The sequence below is a fragment of the Echiichthys vipera genome (genome assembly GCF_963691815.1).
Source record: "Echiichthys vipera genome assembly, chromosome: 15".
Lineage (NCBI taxonomy): Eukaryota > Metazoa > Chordata > Actinopteri > Perciformes > Trachinidae > Echiichthys > Echiichthys vipera.
Window position 1 is genome coordinate 12,909,479 of NC_139840.1, and position 21,304 is coordinate 12,930,782.

The window sequence follows — 21,304 nt, forward strand, 5'->3', positions numbered from 1 at the left end:
CTGCAAGAATATTTGAGTGCACTTGTTGCCCCTGACCTTTGCGCCTTTCACATTAGTCAGCGGTATTTCTGTTGATCTACGAATTAATTCTGCACTCACAAGTTCCCCTTGCAAACAGCATTAATGCCTATCATGCAAATACAACTGAACTTGCAGGATTATAAACAGCTCCATCACCTGTAGGTTACACATACAATTAATTATAATATTCACAGTGTAAAAACTGCATGCAAACTTGAAAAAAAGAAAGACCCATTAAAACAGGTGGTGGGTGGACTATTATGTCACTATTTATTGCATCGAAATTCCTCATTGTATCAGTGGCCAGCATGACTATGTTTTTTTTTTTGTTCAGTACAGAACAGGCTGTTAACAGGACGTTAAGGACATATTGACAGAAGATCAATGTACTGAGTTATGTAACAGTTTGTAAAAGCAAACCTACCTCATTTCCCTCCAGCGCTGCAGTGTTCAGGACGGACATGATCGTCTTTTGCTGCAGCTGTCGGGAGAGATGAAAGAAACTCAGAGCCATTAATGTCTCTTTAATTATCGCCTTAATGTTGTAAAAGAAAAAAAAAAAACATGCCGTGCTCGCTGGGGAGTAACAGACTGATAGAAGTGGCTGAAACATCAGTTGGCTGATAAGAATAACGCAGATTATTTTATCAGTTTTGGCTCACTTAAGTTTTCTGATTACAAAGTCACAGCAGGTTTGATATAATAAAAAAACGCTGTCATGCAGATGCACATACAATAAAGAAATGTATTTATTCCGCCTTTTAATGTGCACGACAGGATTCAGTGTCTTCCTCAAGGACACTCCAACAGGACTGACGCTTGTTTGTCAAAAGGTTTGAACTCTCTGACCATGACACCGTCCTTCTGATAGAAATTTGGTTTGTATTTTTCTTGCTGCTTAAGCTTTTTTTTTTCACCTTAAAGCAAAAGTGTGACATTTTGGGAAAATTTGCTTTCTTGCCAAGAATTAGATGATGAAGATCAGTCAACCACTCTCATGTCTGTATGGAGCAGCCTGTTAAGTTAGCCTAGCACAAAGACTGGAAACAGGGGGAAACAGCTAGCCTGGCTAGTGGAGCCTTCAACACGTTATTGGACACATGATAACCTCTCATAAAAATGGCAAATTTTAGTTTTTAAGGCTTAATCCGCATACACATTCTCCTTTGGGATGATTTTACACATCGGCTTTTGCACAGATTAAACAAATGATATATCACATGTTAATTATTGAGCTTTATGGGTGTTTTTTTTTATCTAGATAGAGCCAGTCTTTGCACTAAGCTAAGTTAAAGCTACTGGGTGTGGTATAAAGCTTCTCATCTAACTAGACAAGAAATCAAATAAGCATATTTCACAAACTGTCGAACTATTCCTTTAAATTCATTTGAGCTACATTGTGTAAAATAATACTTGATCAGCCCAAAAACATTAGGATTTTTGAAGGCCGATTCATCAGACAGTGTACTGAAATACATACTTAACTGTTAAAACACTGTTCTCACCTTAACCTTCAAAGTGCAATCACTCAACGAAGAACTCAGGAACACTTCCATTTGAATCCTTGTGTCCGGCTTGTCCACCACCGACTTACAACGAACACAGTGGAAGTTAGGACTGTGGGAAGAAAACAAAATAAAGTTATGATTTGAATTGATGTCTGTTTACAAGTTATTTTGATTCAAATTAAAGAACATACGTTTTTTCAGCCAACATCTCTAAGTTGTCACTTCCACAGTGGTTGCAGGCGGGCCAGGAATAAGCAGTGCTCTCATCCACGCCGACTATTACCCCTGCAGGTAGAAATGAAAATGTTAAAATGTAATATTAAATACACAAAATCATCTTTGGGAAACATCCATGTACACTGCACCTTTCAACTTGGCTTTAATTGACTTTTATTAGCCTTTTTGTATTATCAATTTGATTTACATTACAAGTTATTAAGTTATCAAGTCATTTTCAACTGGTGGATGCCAAAGAAAAAACTGTGACTCTAAATAACTAGGAGAAAGACTGATAAATGATCTACGCAAGGGTTTCAAAGTGTATATATTTGTGACAGCGAGAGATAAACACATCCTTTTCATTTTTATCTAAGACCGCAGTGATAAGCGCAGCAGAGTGCTCCCTGCCTTGACACCATCTCACTCTTAACAACCAGAGCCGCTGCCCAACAAACACAAACACAAAACATGGGGCGTTAAATGAGATACTGAATTTAACATTGATAAATCACTCTTGTACATTCCGGCCTGGGTCTTTTTTCCACTGGTAATTTCCAGAAGATAGTCTTCGTGCACGAGCGCAAACGATAATACGTTTATTTGTTTCAGCCACCTGACCAAACATGTACAGCCAGAGGGGACAGAACCACAAGGGTTCACAGTTTGATCTTTGCCCTCAACTGTGACACAAAGTCAACAGATGCAGATTATTAACTGATTAAGGCTGCTTTTTTTGTGCACCACAATTACATAATTGGAAAGACTCAAAGAAAGCAAAGCAACACTTCACAACAAGGACTTTTAACTGATACTTTAAAGTTGATCTGATTTAAAACAGCAAAGCAGTTTTTCTATATTTCAATTAAGATACAAAAAGTCAAGTTTTCAACATATGCATAGCTGTGGCATCCATATTTGACAATAGCAAACAGTACCAATAGTAAAAATGTGAAGAAACATGCACATTGACTGTATGAAATAAAGATATTGAGGAAACAATGCTACGTTCCTTCAATCTGTAACTTATTTTCACGACATTATTACAGCCTCATCTGAAATCCCTTTATGGGGAACACACATGTTTATTTCACTGACAAAATGACATGGGAATTGAAATGAATCCAACAAAATTGCATGTGTTTTAATTTCCTAAAGTCTCAAACAATGACAGCCTGGGGATACTGAATAACAAACAGCAGAAAGTGATGCCTTGAAGCCACATCAAGGCTACTTGCTGAGCTGTAAACTTGTACATGAAAAAACCAGTGGTTTTCTTCCCCTGAGAAAAAAAACACATGGGGCATGTTCTGCAGGAATCCCTTCAATTGAGGCGAGTTACATGAAAAAACCACAGGACACAGTGAAAGGGGGAAACTGACCTGAGAGAGAGCAGAGGGAGTTGGGTGTGATCTCAGGACTCAGGGGATCCAGTCTCACAGGTTGGGGCAGGGTCTTCGCCTGAGGCTCAGACAGAGACTGTGAAAGTGACTCTGGTCTTGCTGAGGACTGAAGATTGCTCTCAGGATCCACAGAGCACATCTCCACAACTGACTGCTCCACACACTGGAGAACACCTGGATTTTGGAAATTGAAATGCTATTACAAGGGAATTCAAATGCATGAAACTAGAGTACTGATTGTGTTCATCCCCTAAACCAGAAGTTTGAGTTAAACAAGCTGTGAGTTTGGGACTAAGTCGAGCCAAAACCAAGCCCCGACCACCGGCCTGGACAAAGTTTCTCATTTTACATCTCAACTGTACGCTAAAATATGTTTCTGAAAACACTTTATGCAAGAAATATGGGATACAGTAACAGAATCTTGGTTCATGTTTGATCAGCGCTGTCTAGTTTCACAGTTTATGGAATTCAGTCATTGACACTGTGTCAAAGACTGTTTGGCTCTGATTGGTTGACGGTTGGGCTCAGTGGAATCTAGCGGATGCCATTAGGAGCAGACGGAGAGAGGCGGCTTGATGCAGAGCTACACGACTTTTTGTCTGGATATTGTGACAGTTTCAGCAAAAAAACAAATTTTATTTTTTTTAACTAAAAATCACAACTTCAGCTTTAACTCAAATTTCAAATGCAGAACTTTGACTTGTAATGTAGTATTTTACCATAATTGTACTTAGTACTTATTCCACCACTGCAAGTAATTAGTAACTAAAGCTGTCAGATAAATGTAGTGGAGTAAAAAGCGCAATATTTTCCTCTGAACTATAATAAATAATTCATTACTACATCTAATTAATGAAACTCACTATACATCTTATTAATTAAAGTAAAAGTATAAAGTAGCAGAAAATGGAAATACTAAAGTAAAGTAGAAGGACCTCAGAGTTATACTTTAGTAAATGTACTTGTTGACTTTCCACCACAGACAGGGTGCATACAGTCCTGATAAAACACCTCATGACATAGTGGTTGAATGAATGACATGTCAGGGCAGGTCATTATAAAGCACTACCATGTTCTCTGATGGCATCTCTGAATGACATGCGACAGGCAGCGGGGGATTTCAGTGCTTCGAGGATAGAGGAAGTGAGCACACAGGAAGCGCTCACACACAGAGCCGCCGTGCGTTTGCATGGGCTCTGGGCCTGCTCCTCCTGAAGACTGGGGTCTGTCAGCACCAACCAAACCTCACCCTGGCCTACATCCCCGCTCTGCGATAGAAACACAAATACTGAGAATTACTGAGACATAGAACGACCTAGAAAGAAGAAGCTGAAACTGAAACATTACTTAAAAAAAGCTTACAAAGCACAAATTAGAAGCAAATCGTCATTTCTGTCACAATGCTTTTTACCAGTACAACGGCATTGAAAAGTGTATCTGTGATCCAGTGGCGTGAGCGGGAGGCAAAGTCCATCACTCTGTTCTGAGCTGCTATCTCATCTTGGTCAAAGTTTAAAGGTCTTACCAATCAATGGTTAAAGAGCGCCCGGGCCTCACACAGACTGTCATCCACATAGCGATATGAACGCTGCTCTCTACGTCAGAGCTCAATCTTATCAGTTTGTTGGTTCAAATGATCTCAAAAGAATGACTGCGGCGCACTATGAGACAGTGTTTGTCGGCTACGACTTGCTTTTAATACGGTGCAGAGTATCCTGTGTGATTTTAAACTTGTTTTAAAAGCTGACCTCCCTACACTGTGAACTTTTGCACATCAACCTGATAAATATTTCTTTACACACTATGCACAAAACTGTACAGCTTTCCAACTCTTAAACTGTTATGTTGTAAATATTTGATTGTAATTCTCCTATATTTATATGTTCCTGAGGGTTTCAGTACTTACTTGTTTTTTATTGCCCATTAATATGTTTATTGTAAGCACCAAACACCAAGGCAAATTCCTTGTATGTAAAAAAACCCATTTGGCAATAAACCTCATTCTGAATCTGACAAAACAAAACTCTTGATGTGATCAGATGCAAAATCCAGACCACTGAACTTTCCATCTATCACCATTCGTTAGGGCTTTGAGATCAAGTTGAAGCTGAAATTGGGTTTGTATTTTAAAAGTCGCCTTTATATTTGACATCCCCTTTTTGGCTGGAGAGTTGGAACACATAACACCCGCTCACAGGATTGGCTTGTGCTGCAGGTTCCTGCTTTTAGTGTCATTGCAACGTACATTTGTACTTTAATGCAGGAAACTTTGGTTCCAATGGGCCATTTCAGAAAAATAGTCAAAATTCTGGTAGATTTTAGCTGCGACTGTTTTAAACGTGTTTTAATTGATTGATCATTGTATTATTTAACGTTTATCTTATTGTATGATTTTACCTATCACGATGGGTAATGTACATTTTTAATTGATGCTGTACTATAATATTGTATGTACTCAGGTCTCTCTTGAAAATGAGATCTCCATCTCAATGGGACGTACCAGATTAAATAAAGGTTTAAATAAAAAGAGACTTGTTGCTGCCACCTTTATGTCTATGGATTATGGTGATGTTCTTTAAATGCATGCATCTTTCCTCCAGCCGAGGACTCTCTGACAGTGTCAATGACTGCTCTGATCAAACTGTGAAACTAGGCAGCGCTGATCCAATATAAATCAAGATTCTCTTACCATGTTGCCTATTTCCTGTATAAAGTGTCGAGCCAAAATCAAGCCCCAAATGTTTTCATTTGAAAGCTAAATGGTACGCTAAAATATGCTTCTGAAAACACTTTATGCAAGAAATATGCAATAAAGTAAAATAATCTTGATTCATATTGGATCAGCGCTGACTAGTTTGACAGTTTATCGGAGTTCAGGAGCTCATTGTCACTGCGCCAGAGACTGCTCGTCTGTGATTAGTTGTCTGTCGGGGGTGGTGGTCCATTATTCTCTGTGTGCTCGGGTCGGACTGTCTGCCTGCCTTAGACTAAACTATTATCACTATCTTATTCAGGCTGTTCTTTGATTGCGTCCTCCTTGCCTACAGGACTATATACTACGACACAAAAGACGGGGAATTATTGTATTTGTTCCCAGGACTTATTCCTTAAAGTCCATACTGAACTGGGAAAAATGGCATAGTAGTATGCTGCTCCCTCTGCTTGGAATCAGTTGTAAAACCACCTGAATCTTTGGGAGCAGGCACATCTGGCTGTAGATATTTTTAATGTTTTTTTCTTCTACTTGTAATTCTTTTATTTGTTCTTTCTTTTCATTGTAATGGTTATATGTTGCAACCGTGATATCTTCGCCAGGGCACTCTTGAGAAAAGTCAGACTCTTTTACTTGTGGTTCAATAAAGGATAAATAAAGTACAAATGTTCTCCTCAAGTCAAATCAAATCAGTATGTTTCAGGAATAAGAAAGAAAGTACCTGCATTATTCTCTTGTATAGAACAGTGGCAACAAAACTGCAGCGACAGGTTTTAAGCTCGCTCTGAAAAAGAAAAAAAAAGACAAGTTTAAAAAAAGGTTTGAGATCAACCTGCTGAAGATATGTTAGCACCGCAGCACATTTGATTGATTTGATTTGAAAACTTGTTCTGTGTGTGTGTGTGTGTGTGTGTGTGTGTGTGTGTGCGCGTGTGCGTGTGCGAGACACCATTCACCTGCAGTATGTCTCTTAAGGTTCTTTTAGTGGGAGGAAGGTAAAGCGGGGACACAGTTTGCTCCTCAGTGGGTTCAACTGAGCTCTCCTGACCAGACAGCAGGTAGCAGAAACTCGGAGCCGGACCTGCGGGTCTACTTTCCTATAAAAACAAGACAGAGTGTGAAAACCATATTTATGTCTCAGAAAATATACTGATTCCTAAATGTAAACCAAATTGTCTTCTCAATGAGCAAATTCTTCGCACATTTAAACAAACAACATACTAATAAATGTATGTTACTAATTTGTTTATTTGTAGCATGTTTTCTTATGCTGAATATGTGTTGTCTACTTAGGGAATTTGTCAGTTTGCCCATCTTTTATTGCTTGGCAGCATTTTTTAAGGGTTGCACACGTGTTGTTGAATCGGTGTAAAGGTTTTCTTTATTTCACTGTCTTGTGTTTGTTTCATGTGTACTTGGAGGGTTCTTGGTTGTTCTTTGGATGAGTGCAGCAATGGTGCATTTTTACTTTATTGCAAAGAAGGCTGCAAATTAAAGGTGCCCTGTGGAGTTTTGACTGATAACAGATTAATAATTTACAATCTACAATCATTTCATTATTTAAGTACATTTGAAAAAGGAAAAACCCTCTAGTTCCACCTTCTAAATTGTGATGATTTGCTGCTTTTCTTTGTCTTGTGTGATAGTTAACTGAATATCTTCAGGGTCTGGGGTTTTTGATCAGGAAAAGAAACAAGCAATTTGACATTGTTACCTTGGGCAGAAAAACAATCATTAGTCTCTTGGTGAGGATGCATGATCTCTGCTATGGTAAGAACTTACACTGGGCATACTAGATGTGTTTCCGTGATCTTTAAGAGGCATCACTGGGGGCCACAGAGTATCTATCAAGCTGAAAAGCCTGGTGCTCCTGAGAGTGACACAAAAAAGGAGAAAAAAAGAGTAAGAGGGGGGTGGGGAGAAACTAGTGAATAAGAGACTTTAACGGGAAGATAGAGAGCTCCCACAGCCAGTTTCACTTCCACTGAAGCACGAATCTGTTAAGACAGAGCTTGTTTTAACGAATTTATCAGAGAGCATGCTGGGGCTGGCAGAGAACATGCACACAAAAACAGATTTTACAAGCAGGTTTTGAGACTGAAGGGTGGGAAAACAGCTCACACCCTATGTAAATGACAATATTGTGGTGCAAAAATAACAAGGTTTACAAGGGATTTAAACGATGACATTTAAAAGTCTCGATCGGTGACTTCTGTCTCCTTTCACCACATACTTAATCTCGGTAATGACAGATTGAAATTAGAACGTGCTTCTGTGATGAATTATTTACGTCAAACTGATACCGGAAGGATTTAATTCTTAAAATGGGAAAAAAACACACACATGGCACACCGATCTCTTGATTCATTATTGGCTTGTTTGCACTTGTTGAGTTCAGGGGGGCTGGTCAATGTTATTTAGTCATCCGGTGTGTGTGTGTGTGTGTGTGTGTGTGTGTGTGTGTGCGCGCACGTGTGTGTGTGTGTGTGTGAGAATGCGCTATCATATCAGCCAGAGGTTAACAACCTGTTAGTCAGCCAGTAATCACAGGGTTTCTTTGTGTGGAACTGGTTTTGCAGCCCATTCAAGTCCAGTGAGGACTGCTCAAGGATGAGTAACGACAAACTAACAGAGCTCATTCAACTCACTTTGATGTGGATACTAAGGTTATATACGTCTTAGCAAATGTTAATGCACCCTTTTAGTGCTCTTTGCAGTTTGCGGTTAGTAATCTTAAAATGTTTTAGTGGGTATACATCCAAGAATAGGCAACTTTTCTGTGAAACCACACTACGCACACTACACACACACTACTCATACCGGTGCCAGGGTGATTGTTTGTTTTGTACCATACAACTCTCAAAGACTAAAATTGTTAAAAGAAACAGTTCGACATCCTAGGAAATGGGCTTATTCACTTTTTTTTTTTTAGCCAAGAGTTAGATAAGAAGTTTGATACCACTCTTGTGCCTGTATGGTAAATGTGTACCTTGAGCCAGGAGGTAGTTAACTTATCTCAAAATTAAGAATGGAAACAGAGGAAAACAGCGAGCCTGCCTTTTGTCCAAAGGCAACAAAATCTGCCTTTTGTCAGCCCTCTAGCTCACTAATTAACACGTTACATCTGGTTTGTTTAAGTCAGGTGAAAACCAACGAGTAAAAAGACGGAGTTGTGGTGAAAAAAAGGAGTCATGTATGGTATTATTTCTTGGCTCGTTTACAAGGACCAGGCTAGCCGTTTACCCTCCTGGCTGTAGCTACTATACATACATGATAGTGGAATCCATATTCTCATCTAACTCTCTGCAAATGAACGTATACCCCAAAATGTCAAACTATTCCTTTAAGGTAAAGATTATTATGATGTGCTTAGAAGGCCTACATTTACTACTTCTGAGAAAGCAGACAAAATGAATGCCTGATTTATCCAACCAGCTCCACGTGTTTTTCCACTTAAGCCACTAAAATGTGCCCATGTGCGAGCAGTGGCGATAGCCCATCCATCACAGTTGGACCACAGAAAACCACCAGAGACATAATATGCTGCGGATTGAAAATGCCAAGGATATAAACATACCCCCAGCCGGTGTCTAAATGTTCCCATGTCAGTTCTTCTGACTGCTTCTAATCTGGGATCCTGACTATGGAAACTCACAAGGGACACAGTGCGTGTACCTCGGTATCACTTTACTTGTAAACACAGTCGCACTGAAGACAGGACAGCATAATCAGGTTCATATGAGCTACAGACATCACATTCTGTATGTTAATGTTTCAGAAGGTTTGCTGTGGTTTACAATAGAGTTCCACACATAAGACACTAAAGCCAATGTTGAACTGCCTGCCTCTTAGCACAAGGCCCTGTGGCATTTACCCAAGGTTGTCGTTGTTCCAGATGGCTAAGGATCGAGATAAGACAACCTCACATATAGCAGAGATCCATTTCCTAGATTGGTATTTGTCACAGGTTGAAGCTTACCCATGGCTATTGGCTGAGCCTCCGGGCTTCGAGGGATGGGAACAGTGTGTGGTTCTCACCTTTCTCGAGTGACCCGCTGCACCACTTTAATGCCTTTCAGCACGCAGGTCCTCCCCTGCCACATGTGGCAGTACCGGTGGAAGTCGCCCTTGCAGAGCAGGAGGTGGAGCTGAACTACGCTGAACATCCCGTAGCTGTCCTGGACAAGCACACAGAGCCTGGGAAGAGAGAAAAAGACATGATCAGACTGGTTTGATGCACTGAAAGTGTCCTGTGTACAAAGTGTCTATTGGCGTAAACAAACTTAAGTTTCTGTTTACATTCTGTGTCTTTCACTAAAACCCACTGTGCATTGTTTACATCCATGTTTACTTTCTAGCAGTTGTCTTCACTGCCTTTCCTGTTGGTTGCGACGCTTCTTTGCATGTTACCACCAACAGCTGTTAAACAGCAGAATTGTGTGAAAAAAAAAGGATTTGTACAGGGTCAGTCCTCGTGATGGTGCACAATTCGTCAACAACAAAACTAGAACCTGCATGTGAAAAACATAGCTCATTAGCGCTACCAGTGGTCCATAAGGTACCGTTAAATTTATATAATTGAAGGTTGTTATTTACTTATTCTATTGATAAATACCTTGATATTGGATTCAAATGAATTCCATCTGAATCTTATGTTGTTAAAAATCCAAAAGCTGTGATACTTTCATTGTGCAAAGAGAAAAGAAAGGCAATTTGCACTCTGTTGGGCAAATTTACAAAAGGAATGCACGGCTTATATGCCTGCAAAAAATGCACCTCTGACTGTGCTGCCAAGCAAAATAACGTCTCTGTGCCCCTATGCACTTATTTAAATAACTCATATGCACTGATATTGTTTTCTCTGTGCCATTTGTCTGGCTTCTGTGTTCTTGGCAACAATTATACTTTGCCTTTTGGATAACTGCAATCAGAAGCAAAACAAAGAGCTAAACTGCACTCAGCTGCAAAACTTAATGGGTGTGTTAACTCTGTAATGTCATTAGCAAACAAATTTTTTTTCTGAATGGAATCTTGAGACGGCAGATAAATGTTGCAAGTGATGCAGAATTTATGGTGCCATCAGCGGCCGCAATCCATTCTTTGTGAATTCGCCCCTCAGTATTTATCCTAAAACATTTAATGAAAGGTGTTGGCCATGACTGTCTTTGTCAGCTCTATAAGTTGAAAAAATCACTTTTTGGCAGCTCAGTGGTTAGAGCAGGCTTCCTATGTACTGAGGCTAAAAGTCCTCGATGCAACGGCCCAGGTTCGATTCCCAACTGCGGCTCTTTACTGCATGTTGCCCCCCCCCACACACACACACACACTCTTGTTTCCTGTCATTTTTCAAGCTGTCCTTTCCAAAAAGGCCTTAAAAGGCCAATAATAATAATAATAATCCCTTTTAACTTTTTAGCCAACATGAACGAAAGTCCTAGAATTTCTAAGAATATTTGTACATTTAAACACGTAGTATATTAGAGCAACTAAGCAGATCCAGCTGAAACAAACTAGTATGTGGACCTTGAGTTGGAATTTTGAGTTTTTAATCAAGTCATTCATTTTTCTGTAACTGTAGCTTGTACATTTCTCTTTCCTTTCTATGTAATTTTTGTCCCGTCTGCACCTGTATGCAACTGAGGCTGGATTACAATTAATAAAACAACAAATCAGTTAATCAATAAATAATAAAAAAATGGCTCAACTACAAGTATTTGCATTGAAAATATTGTTATTATCAGATTTTCCAATTAGTTTTTAAAAACCAGATAATCCCATCCTTTTGTGTTTTGCGAAAATAATGAGCCATGTATATAATTAAGCATTTTTGGGGAAATGAAACACCACCGCTCCCAGTGACACACTAACAATACACAGTTAAGCCTTAGTACTGACATTTGAATGTGTTAATGCTGGTGGCCGGTTTGACAGGCTGCTGCTGCCGCTGCTGCCAGGAAAGACCTTTGGCCCACAAAGTTGTGAGGCATTTAGCTGCTAAGTATTCTTGCACTCTGCTGCTCCCAGTGAGCGAGGAACTGGAACTGCTATAAGATTCAGTAACCAGTCAAGCCCAGACACAGCCCTGTACCAGCCCTGAGAGTAAACAGTAGAGTTCATATCTCCTCGTTAGACAAGCAACAGCCGGGGGAAGAGCAGGAGGAAGAAAAAACAAACAAGGAGAAAGGGGGAGGGCTGTCAGCGTGCCCATCATGCATGTGCATGCATGTGCACATCCTAGACATTTGGGAACATTTTGAGACTGTTTTCAACCACCTGATTAGTCCTATAAATGTCTTCTGTTGGTAAACATGGGGTCTGTCTGTGTTTGTTTTGAGAGACCTGGAAATAGATACCTCAATAACATTCAGATGTAGGCCAACAACATGTAGGCCAAAGTTTTTTCACCAAGACTATTCTCAGATGTTTGCTTTATTACACATCCATAATTAGACCTATAGTTCATCTGTTGAATAGACAAATGATGTTTTCTGAGGGGTTTATGCTTACAGAGCTTAAAGTCAAGAACAGAACAGACCCCGGACTATTTTACATGGATTGTATTTATTACTTTAATCACTTATTGACACGTTGGACACTTTGTCAGACACCAATGTGTCAAAAAAAAACAACTCCTGAACACTTCTTTCAAAACACAAAAATAATATTTACTACTGTTGGAGTGAGAAATAAACTACGGTACTACAATAGACCCAGTCATAACTGTAACTAAATTCCCCCCCTGCGGAAGTATAAAGTATTTAACCAATAGGCTACAACTAACATAACCTTTATTATTGATTGATCTCCTGTCTTTTGTTCCATCTATTGTTAGCGTTTAGTCCATATAGAGTTGAAAAAACAAATGTTTTCAAATCGCTTCACCAACCAACAGTCCAAAGCATAAAATTCAGTGACGTGAAGCAGATAAAAAAAAGCAGCAAATCTTCCCATTTGAGTCGCTGGCTTCAGTTTAATCCGCGGAAACTTAAACGGGCTGTCTGACGGCAAGGTAAAGTGGTGGAAATACTGTTAATATAGCGTACAGTTCGACTGATAATGATTTTTTTTAGGTGTGCCTCTTTTTAAATATGTGCTTACCTGTCCATAGCTACACTACATTGCTTAGCTTCCGTGTCAGACCTCCTGCCTGCTTCACCTATGGGGGCGTGCCGGCCGCCATTTATGGGTAAGTACCTCATAGAACCCCACTTGAACTGGTATTCCTTCAAGGCAAAAAAGTTCCTTAAAACATCTGGACAACGGCTTTTGCCTATCCAAACAAGAGGAAATGTAGTTATTTTCCTCTAGTGGGTATTTACAGCAGCAGGGCAGTGTTTGTGGAATCTCTTCAAAATGATCTACATGCTCCCATGTTCAGCATAATGAAGAAACATGTGATCCAGTCCAACAGTGTGACCTATTGATGTTTTTGTATGAACTTTTGGACAAGAATGGAGGAATGTTTAGGATGATTAGTGCACAAAGCAATCAGATAAATAAGGCTTTGGCTACAGTGCAAATACTTGTTAGCAGGATCAGTTCATTGTTGGCTCAGTGTTTTTTTTCAAGGGATTTGTTGACATTAACAAAAATATAGGCCATATAACATCAGACCCATTCTTTAACTACTATTACTACAGGCACATAAAACACTGTATATAAATAAAAAATAAAAATAAATAAATAAAATGCTGTTACACACTTTATTCTGTCCTGATGTGTGAAACCAGGAGTTTACGACAATTACTTTGGCGTTTCAATGAAATTGTACCAGGCGAAATCTATATGATTTTTCCTACAGCTCAGTACAGCTTCATAAGTCACATTTGGTAATATATAGTAGATACTTTCACTTTTAGTGGAGCTTGTCTGAACTTGCAAAAACTTGAAATTAAACCTGATGTGACACTTAAAAGACAGAAAAAAAAAAGTGTGACGAGACTGTTGGTGGTACCAGCTTGACATAAACAACCACCTCCCAGTCTCCCCTTTTAGCCCCCCAACTTCCTCAAACAACCACTGCACAAGCCCCCCCCCCCCCCAAAAAAAAAGAAACCATCTGCCAGTGGCCGGTTTCAGTCGCAGACCGTTTTCAGGAATTTGTTATTGTGAGCGATCACAGAATTCTCAGCAACTCAGGTTTTCTTCCAGGAACTACGATCCACTGAGTCTGTGCGCACACGCGCACACGCACACGCACACGCACACACACACACACACACACACACACACACACACACACACACACACACACACACACACACACACACACACACACACACACACACACACACACACACACACACACACACACACACACACACACACACACACACACACACACACACACACACACACACACACACACACACACACACACACACATTCTGCGCATGCACATTACTTGGCAACGCAAAAGCAAGTGACCCACACATTAAGAATGAGGCCTCATTGGTGGGGGGCGGACAGGAGGGATTCCTTCCTTTACGTTGTCCACCAATCAGTGCAGGCAGAGCGATAAACACGGTTGTAACAGGATCCTTGCAGCACATTGTGTTCCTTCTCCACAGAGAGAAAAAAAAAACTAGCTTCTCTTCACTTCCTGCAAACAGTTAATCTTCTTGTTTATTCTATTGTGAATTTACTGGAACTTGACATCTTCTTCAGGCATAAATATCACACAAGCCTCCCTCCTCTGTGTTTTAACATCGAGGCTAAACAACAAAAGGATCCAATAAGCATGCTGACCAGGGGAGTGAGTCATAGAGGCTGGGGACACAACACGAGAGCTACAAACTGTCCTTGTCTTTATAAATAATGGGCCAAGTGGGCTGCGAAGTAAACTCCCCTGCCCACTGCAGAGCAGGCATTCATCCTGGAAAAGTACTATGAGCAACACAATGTACCAAGAAGTTGTTATGCAAAACAAAACCTCTAAAAAACTGTACTTAAAAGCATAGTGAAAAATAAAAACAGAATTTGATTTAGCATATAACTTCCCAGGTAAATATGTCACAATAAGGCTCACCCACATATTTTGAACTTTGGCCCTTGTGATCACCTCCAAACCACCATCCTTTCACTCCTTGGAGAGCACGTTAAGTTACAGAGAAACGGGAGGTGTTTCCGGTCAGAGGGTGGCGTTTGTTTACCAGACACAGAAGCAGCATGGCAGGAGCAAGTGTCATATTACAACCGACCCTCATTTAGTCAGGGTTAGTCAGCTGACCGGGACCCTCCCTACACTCACCACAGAGTTGCCCCTCGAGCTGCTACACTCAGAGGAACCGAAGCTTTTCTTTTATTACTCAGCAAAGGACTAAAACAACAAGCCTGGGGAGGGCCAGGCAACTAAAGGTCATGCTTGCTGGATTTGCTTCAAATAGAAAACTCCCTGATTCATTAACTACAACAAGAACACTTGAGTAAACCTCTAAGTCATTTCAATAACACAGGAAGCTTCAAAGCTTGCACTGCAAGTCTTTTAACAGACGTTAACTATTCTTTTGTTGATATATGATCCGATTCTACCTCAGTGGATACAAATATTGCACTTGTTTTGTAGTTATTTTTTATTAAAATAAGACCAGACTTTTTAAAGCTGCAGTTATCAATATTTTTTTATAAATAAATGACTACATGTGACAACCCCCAAAGGATCAACACTTGACGAACTCTGCAGCATTTAAGTGTCTTTCAGCTCATTGGTTTGCCTTTACATCCAACATCTGCCCGATCTCATTAGCCTTGTTTCCAGTCACAACAGGAAGCTTTTTTTCAGTGAAAAAGCTCAGATAAACCGAATTACAGCCAAGCAACAAACAGCGAACAGACAAATTTAGTGACGAGCGGGTGAACATAGTGGAGCATTTAGAAGCTAAAGAGCCAAATATTTCCTCCAGGAGTTGGTAGAGACCAAAACATCTGAAAGAAAGTAAATGTTCAACAAAGAGGGATAATTCGGCTATTTTGAAGTGGGGTTGTATGAGGTACTACTCCATAGTCAGTGTGTTACCTGCAGTTGATAACAGTTAGCACACCCCCAGTTTGGAGAAGTAGACAGGAGACGTGACACAGAAGCTGCTGTGGACAGGGGCAGCACTGTAAACGTTTTAGCCACCAAAAATAAAAAATCCATTCCGGTGTCCATGTACGCTATATTTTTAATTTAATTATTTTTTTGTTATTACATTTCTAGAGGTCTCCTTGCTCTCTTTCAGCCGTTCAGTCTCCCTCTGCAAAAGTTATTCCCCTTTATACTCCTTAATACATAAAAGGATACCCTTGCCTCCACAGTGAATGAAATTTCATTGTCGCTGTTATAATCACTCATTTCCATTCCCTTATTGGTATTGGTTAATTCCATAAACCGCACAAAGTCTGACCCAAATACCTATTCTACGTAACAATACAGTGCATGGCACACTTTAAGGGGACTAAAGTACGTTTAGCTGTAGCTGCTGCCCCCGACCACAGCAGCTTCAATGACGGGGCTCCTGTCTATTTCTCCAAACTGCCATCTACTGTAGGTAGCACACTGACTATCGATAAGTACCTCATACAACCCTTTAACATGACTTGGAATAAACACCTTTTCTTCATTTTTTTCCTCCCTTTTTTCACCAATTACTGCATACACATCTATTTTTTCTTGATCAACCGATCATCAGTCAATTTGTCAAAAATACCTATTGCGATTTCCAACAGACCAAGCAGATGTCTTCAAATGATTTGTTTAGGGATGGGAATCGAGAACGGGTTCCAAATTGTCCGATCCATCAGAATCGAATGCCTCCAAGGTTAGCCATTCCTTTCATTCCTGTTTTTCTGACAGTTGCGCATTGCAAAACAGTGAGGTCATTCTCATGCGTCTACGCTGGAAACTTGCAACAAGGAGTCATGGAGAAGAGGAAGAAACGTTCCAAAGCGTCGTTAACAGATGACAGGATGACAGTGCAGCTTGTAATGTCTAATAAGCAGAACCGATAATGTCATTGGTATTAATAAAATCCTATTAATTCCAATGCCTAGCTTTGTTGTATCGGACCAACTGTCAGAACCTCAAAGATATTCAGTTTACTATTATGTATGACAAAGAAAAGCCTAACTCCTCACATCTGAGAGGCTGGCACCAGCAATTGTTTCACATGATTTCTTAAAAGGTTACTTAAAACATTATTTAATTATCAAAATAGGTTGTGATTCATTCTCTGGAAACTGACTAATCGCTCAATCGTTTCAAGCTCTAGAATTTTTTTCTCAATGAATTCAGATCCTTCAGATAAAGTAATTAACCACACCTAAAACATTTCTCACCCTATTTTCTCACAACTGTACAATTTATGTGATGCTGAGACTGAGAGGCATGACATTTTTACATCCATATAAAATATAATTGTGGTTTTCTTTAGAGCATTACGGTAATAAAAGCTGCAAACCTGTTCCACCCAGTGGAGTACAAGTGGGCACCAATTCAACTCTGGCTTGCTGGTGCACGATATTCTGAAAACATCATGCTGTCTTTCCTGAGAATGGGCCAGAATCACTCACAGAGGGGCTGGATTCAATTAGTTATGTTTGTGTCCTTTGTCAAGCAACGCCATATGGCTGGAGACAGTGTGAGCACTTTGTGGGGCCCTCTGCGCTGCGAACAATAGCTCGACCACTTAGACACCAAGTGCCACCAAGGAGAATTATGCAAAGCCTGAGAGCAAAGAAACCAGCATGCATTTTTTTTTTTACAAGAAGAGTAATTTATACTGTGGGAGAGACGCATACACAGAAGATAAAGTCTCTTTTGACATCAAGTGACAAACGAAAGGCCTCACTGGTCCGCCCATTATCAGTCCAACAGTACCTGGTTTTTCCTTTTTCTGCAGGAGGAGGAGCTGAGGAAGACCTGGGGGGAAGTCTGGGCTTCAGGATGGACACAGGGATGGAGTAAACCCTCTGGACCACAACCTCCACGTCCTGCCCCACAGAGCCAGCCTGGCCCAGCCCCTCAATAGCTTCGAGGAGAGAAGGGCGGTGTCTTGTTAAACCTCCTGAACTTCCAAAACTGCACAGAGCATCAGAGGCCACAACCTGAGGGGAAGACAGAGAGGAAAATGGGACTTGATTAACTTACAGAAAATTAGCAATTACCTGAAAATTAATCTATCTAAAGCATTTTGATAACATCATTCTTTAAGCTTCTTAAATATGAATAATTGCTGTGTTTCTTATTCAGTTTAGACATTCTTTGAGTTTTGGACTGTTGGTTGGACAGGCGCCAACTTGGATTTGGAAAATTGTGATAAGTATTATAAAAAAATGTTATGTAATGTAGTTTGTTTTCAGACTTGCAGCCCTATGCTCTGTGTCTGCGTAAGTGTAAGCGACATAAACAAACACAGTACTCATCTCCCATACAGTTAATGCCGTCACACAGTAACATGCATATAGTTTGTCAACAGACCTTATGGTAGTGAGCCATGCTTATGCATCACCTTTTCTTTATGCAGCATTAGAAATAGACTTTATAAAAGAGGGTGTGGCCGACGGAGCCATGTTCTTCAGTCATAGTTTTTTTTGTATTATACAATGTTTAGTAGTCGCTGACATCTGAATACTGTTGAAGGCAGGTGCTGGACCAACAGAAGACAGTAATAAAAACATGGAGGACAGGTCCACACACTGCCCATCCATGTGCCAGTGCGTTGCACTTAAGGGAGCTCCACTACGGACCTTCATATTTGCTCAAAGTAAACAGAAATTCAGCTTTAGGAAATAAAACATTCATGTAAACCAACTTGTAAACGTATGACATCCCTTCAGTAGAGACTTAATGCAAACGTTACTGACTGACTGCTCCAAAATGACGCATTATTATTCTTTGTGTAAAAAATATTAGGAAGTGAAAGTCATGAAGCCGTGAGCACAACATTAACAAATTTGCTCCTATGATTTAATATATATTCATTAAAACAACATTCATATTACATAAATGAAGATCATTGGCACATGCTTCCTGGTGTGTGATAATTCAATTTTGTTTTTTGCACTTACCTAACTAAACCTGAGTAAAACCTTGTGGCCAGTCGCAGATCATGTTTGAGGTCTTGTATGTCACATAACTTACTGAATACAGTACACTTTGAATTGGGAATTAAATGTAAGGCACATTGTTATGATCCTGAAACATACACACCGGTTTGGCATCGATCTCCGCTGCGGTCCTGCATTCCTCCAGCAGTCCAAATGTCTTACACAAAGAATATGGATTGCATCTTTCTGCTGAGAGCAGGCCTCTAGGAAGGGAAATGTTGGCTGGTTTGGTAGCAGAGTAGACTTTCTGGCTGAAGTGTGTGTTCAGAATAATATCACATCTGAAACCCTCTACAGAAAGACTTTGCCTGAGAAGAGATAAATTTCATTAGTGTTAGATTCGGCAGTTGTTTCAGTTGCATTCTGCACTTTTGCATCGAGTTCAACGCCTTGAATACATCATGAAATCAACCATATTAAGGTGTTGGGCAATGATAAACAGTTTGTGTTGTGATTCCACTGATAACAGATGTAAAGACTCAGATTTTACAGTACGCTAAATGAAGTAGATCATTGCACAAACGTAGGGGGGCTGACATCTTGTTTGTTTGAGTTTGAATGTCAAACTCAGATAAGGTACCGACCACCTCCAGAGGTCTCCTCACAAGGCACCACCCAGCACAGAGTACAAGTTCAAGAACCTCCTCCGAGCTGAGCGAAAATACGGATGCATTTGTCCTCTTTTACTGAGGTAAAAGATATATTTTCCATGTAAGTGAGGTTCTTAAAAAGCTACAGCTCACAGCGCTGCACAGCCTGCTTAAAACACTTTCCAAATATGACATCATGTGTGGAAAAATACTTCGACACCCATCACAATCAAACAGGCTGAGAGTTTACTGATGAAAAACACCTAATCAAATGCTAAGACTGCGTATGTGTGACCTTAAATGCTCTTGTTTCTTCAACCGTTACCAGCTTAGATTTCCCTCATCTGTGTGTCAAGAAGGAGGCGTTGTACTTCTCCGTTAAATTCTAAGAAAAACATATCCGGTCAAGTGTGTTAACTCATCAACGTGAACGACACACCTGAGAGGTAAAGAGTGCAAACCTGGCTGACAGCCATATAATTATATGGTACATTGTTGGTGATAAATTTGAGTTACGACTACATTTGATCCACAAGTGACATTGATAATAGTGTGATGATGGCTTATGACTGACTCAGAGCCAATATCGCTGTGTGACTGGAACTGCCCAACATGCCATAGCTCGTCTAGTCGAACCAGAAAAATTCAACTAGACGAGCTACTGAACCCTCAGATAAAGTGGAAGAAACAATTTGTTTGGAAGTACATGGAAAACAGAAAGGCAACTAATTATCATACACACTCGGTTGATAAACTCAGCTAAAACGAAACACAGTCTAGTGCGACATTTGCAAAGGTTATGAAGTTCTGCTTCTCTCTTTATTTAGGTTTTCTGGTTATTTTAGAGGCTGTAGTTTGTATTGCATTTAATTGTATTGCATTAGAAACTGGCAGGTGTCCTTTCACAAATCAAAACTGAGCATTGTTTATCATAATACGCTACATAAAAGTTTATATATTCACAAGATAAACATTTAGATAGATATCAAACTTTACAGCACACAACATAGAAAGAGGGTGGAAAAACATACAAAAACATCTGTACGCCATCGTTGTAGAGTTAAATCGACAACTGAGCACACCTTTTAAAATGATAAATGAATTTTTTATACATTTTTCACAAAGCGTTTGACAGTTTTTGTCCTTGACAGCATTTAACTGCTGATACATGTTCATGGCATTGTTCACACCCCCTGCACCATATGCAGTCAATCAAGACTAATGAATACAGTGTTGCATTAGTCACAGACCAGTACAGTACATACTGTATGCTTTACTGTTGGTGCAGACACTTGGACAACTCATCCATTAGTCACTCAACTGAAAATGAGTCCGCTGGTTATTTGACAGTCAATCATTTCAGTCAATTATCAAATTTACATGTTGTTACACTTTGAGAAGAGCTCAAATAGGATTATAAAATAAATACTGACACCTGGTCAGACTTAGCATGCACAATTAATTTCAACATAAATAATTACTTGAAAATGGTAATACGTACAAATTATCATTGTTTGCAGTACTAGCTATAGATATTCATAAAACACCCCTGTGGCTTTTGAAAGGCTGATATTTTATTTTACAATAGAAACCTTCTCAAAATTCAGTGGTGATAAGTAACATTCATTTCTAATTTAAGTATATTTAATCAAGTACTGTACTAATTGGCATTCTTCCATTCTATGCCATTTCATTCTAATTCTCTTCTACATTTCTAGGGGAAATAATTTTGCCACAACATTTGACAGTATAGTTGACAATGACAGT

At 39.8% G+C, this 21,304-nt stretch overlaps 1 protein-coding gene across 1 annotated transcript in view; it reads right to left on the reverse strand.

Annotated features, from left to right (window-relative positions):
- The window catches only part of spidr (scaffold protein involved in DNA repair), a 35,881-nt gene that overhangs the window by 569 nt on the left and 14,008 nt on the right, over window positions 1–21,304 (reverse strand). Inside the window, exons 9-19 of the mRNA XM_083928363.1 lie at window positions 19,051–19,255; window positions 17,719–17,945; window positions 9,900–10,058; window positions 7,644–7,731; window positions 6,818–6,958; window positions 6,583–6,645; window positions 4,218–4,416; window positions 3,128–3,322; window positions 1,721–1,814; window positions 1,527–1,638; window positions 446–502 (exon numbers count right to left, since the gene is read on the reverse strand). Coding sequence (XP_083784489.1) covers window positions 446–502; window positions 1,527–1,638; window positions 1,721–1,814; window positions 3,128–3,322; window positions 4,218–4,416; window positions 6,583–6,645; window positions 6,818–6,958; window positions 7,644–7,731; window positions 9,900–10,058; window positions 17,719–17,945; window positions 19,051–19,255 — 1,540 coding nt within the window. The remainder of the gene's footprint in view (window positions 1–445; window positions 503–1,526; window positions 1,639–1,720; window positions 1,815–3,127; window positions 3,323–4,217; window positions 4,417–6,582; window positions 6,646–6,817; window positions 6,959–7,643; window positions 7,732–9,899; window positions 10,059–17,718; window positions 17,946–19,050; window positions 19,256–21,304) is intronic.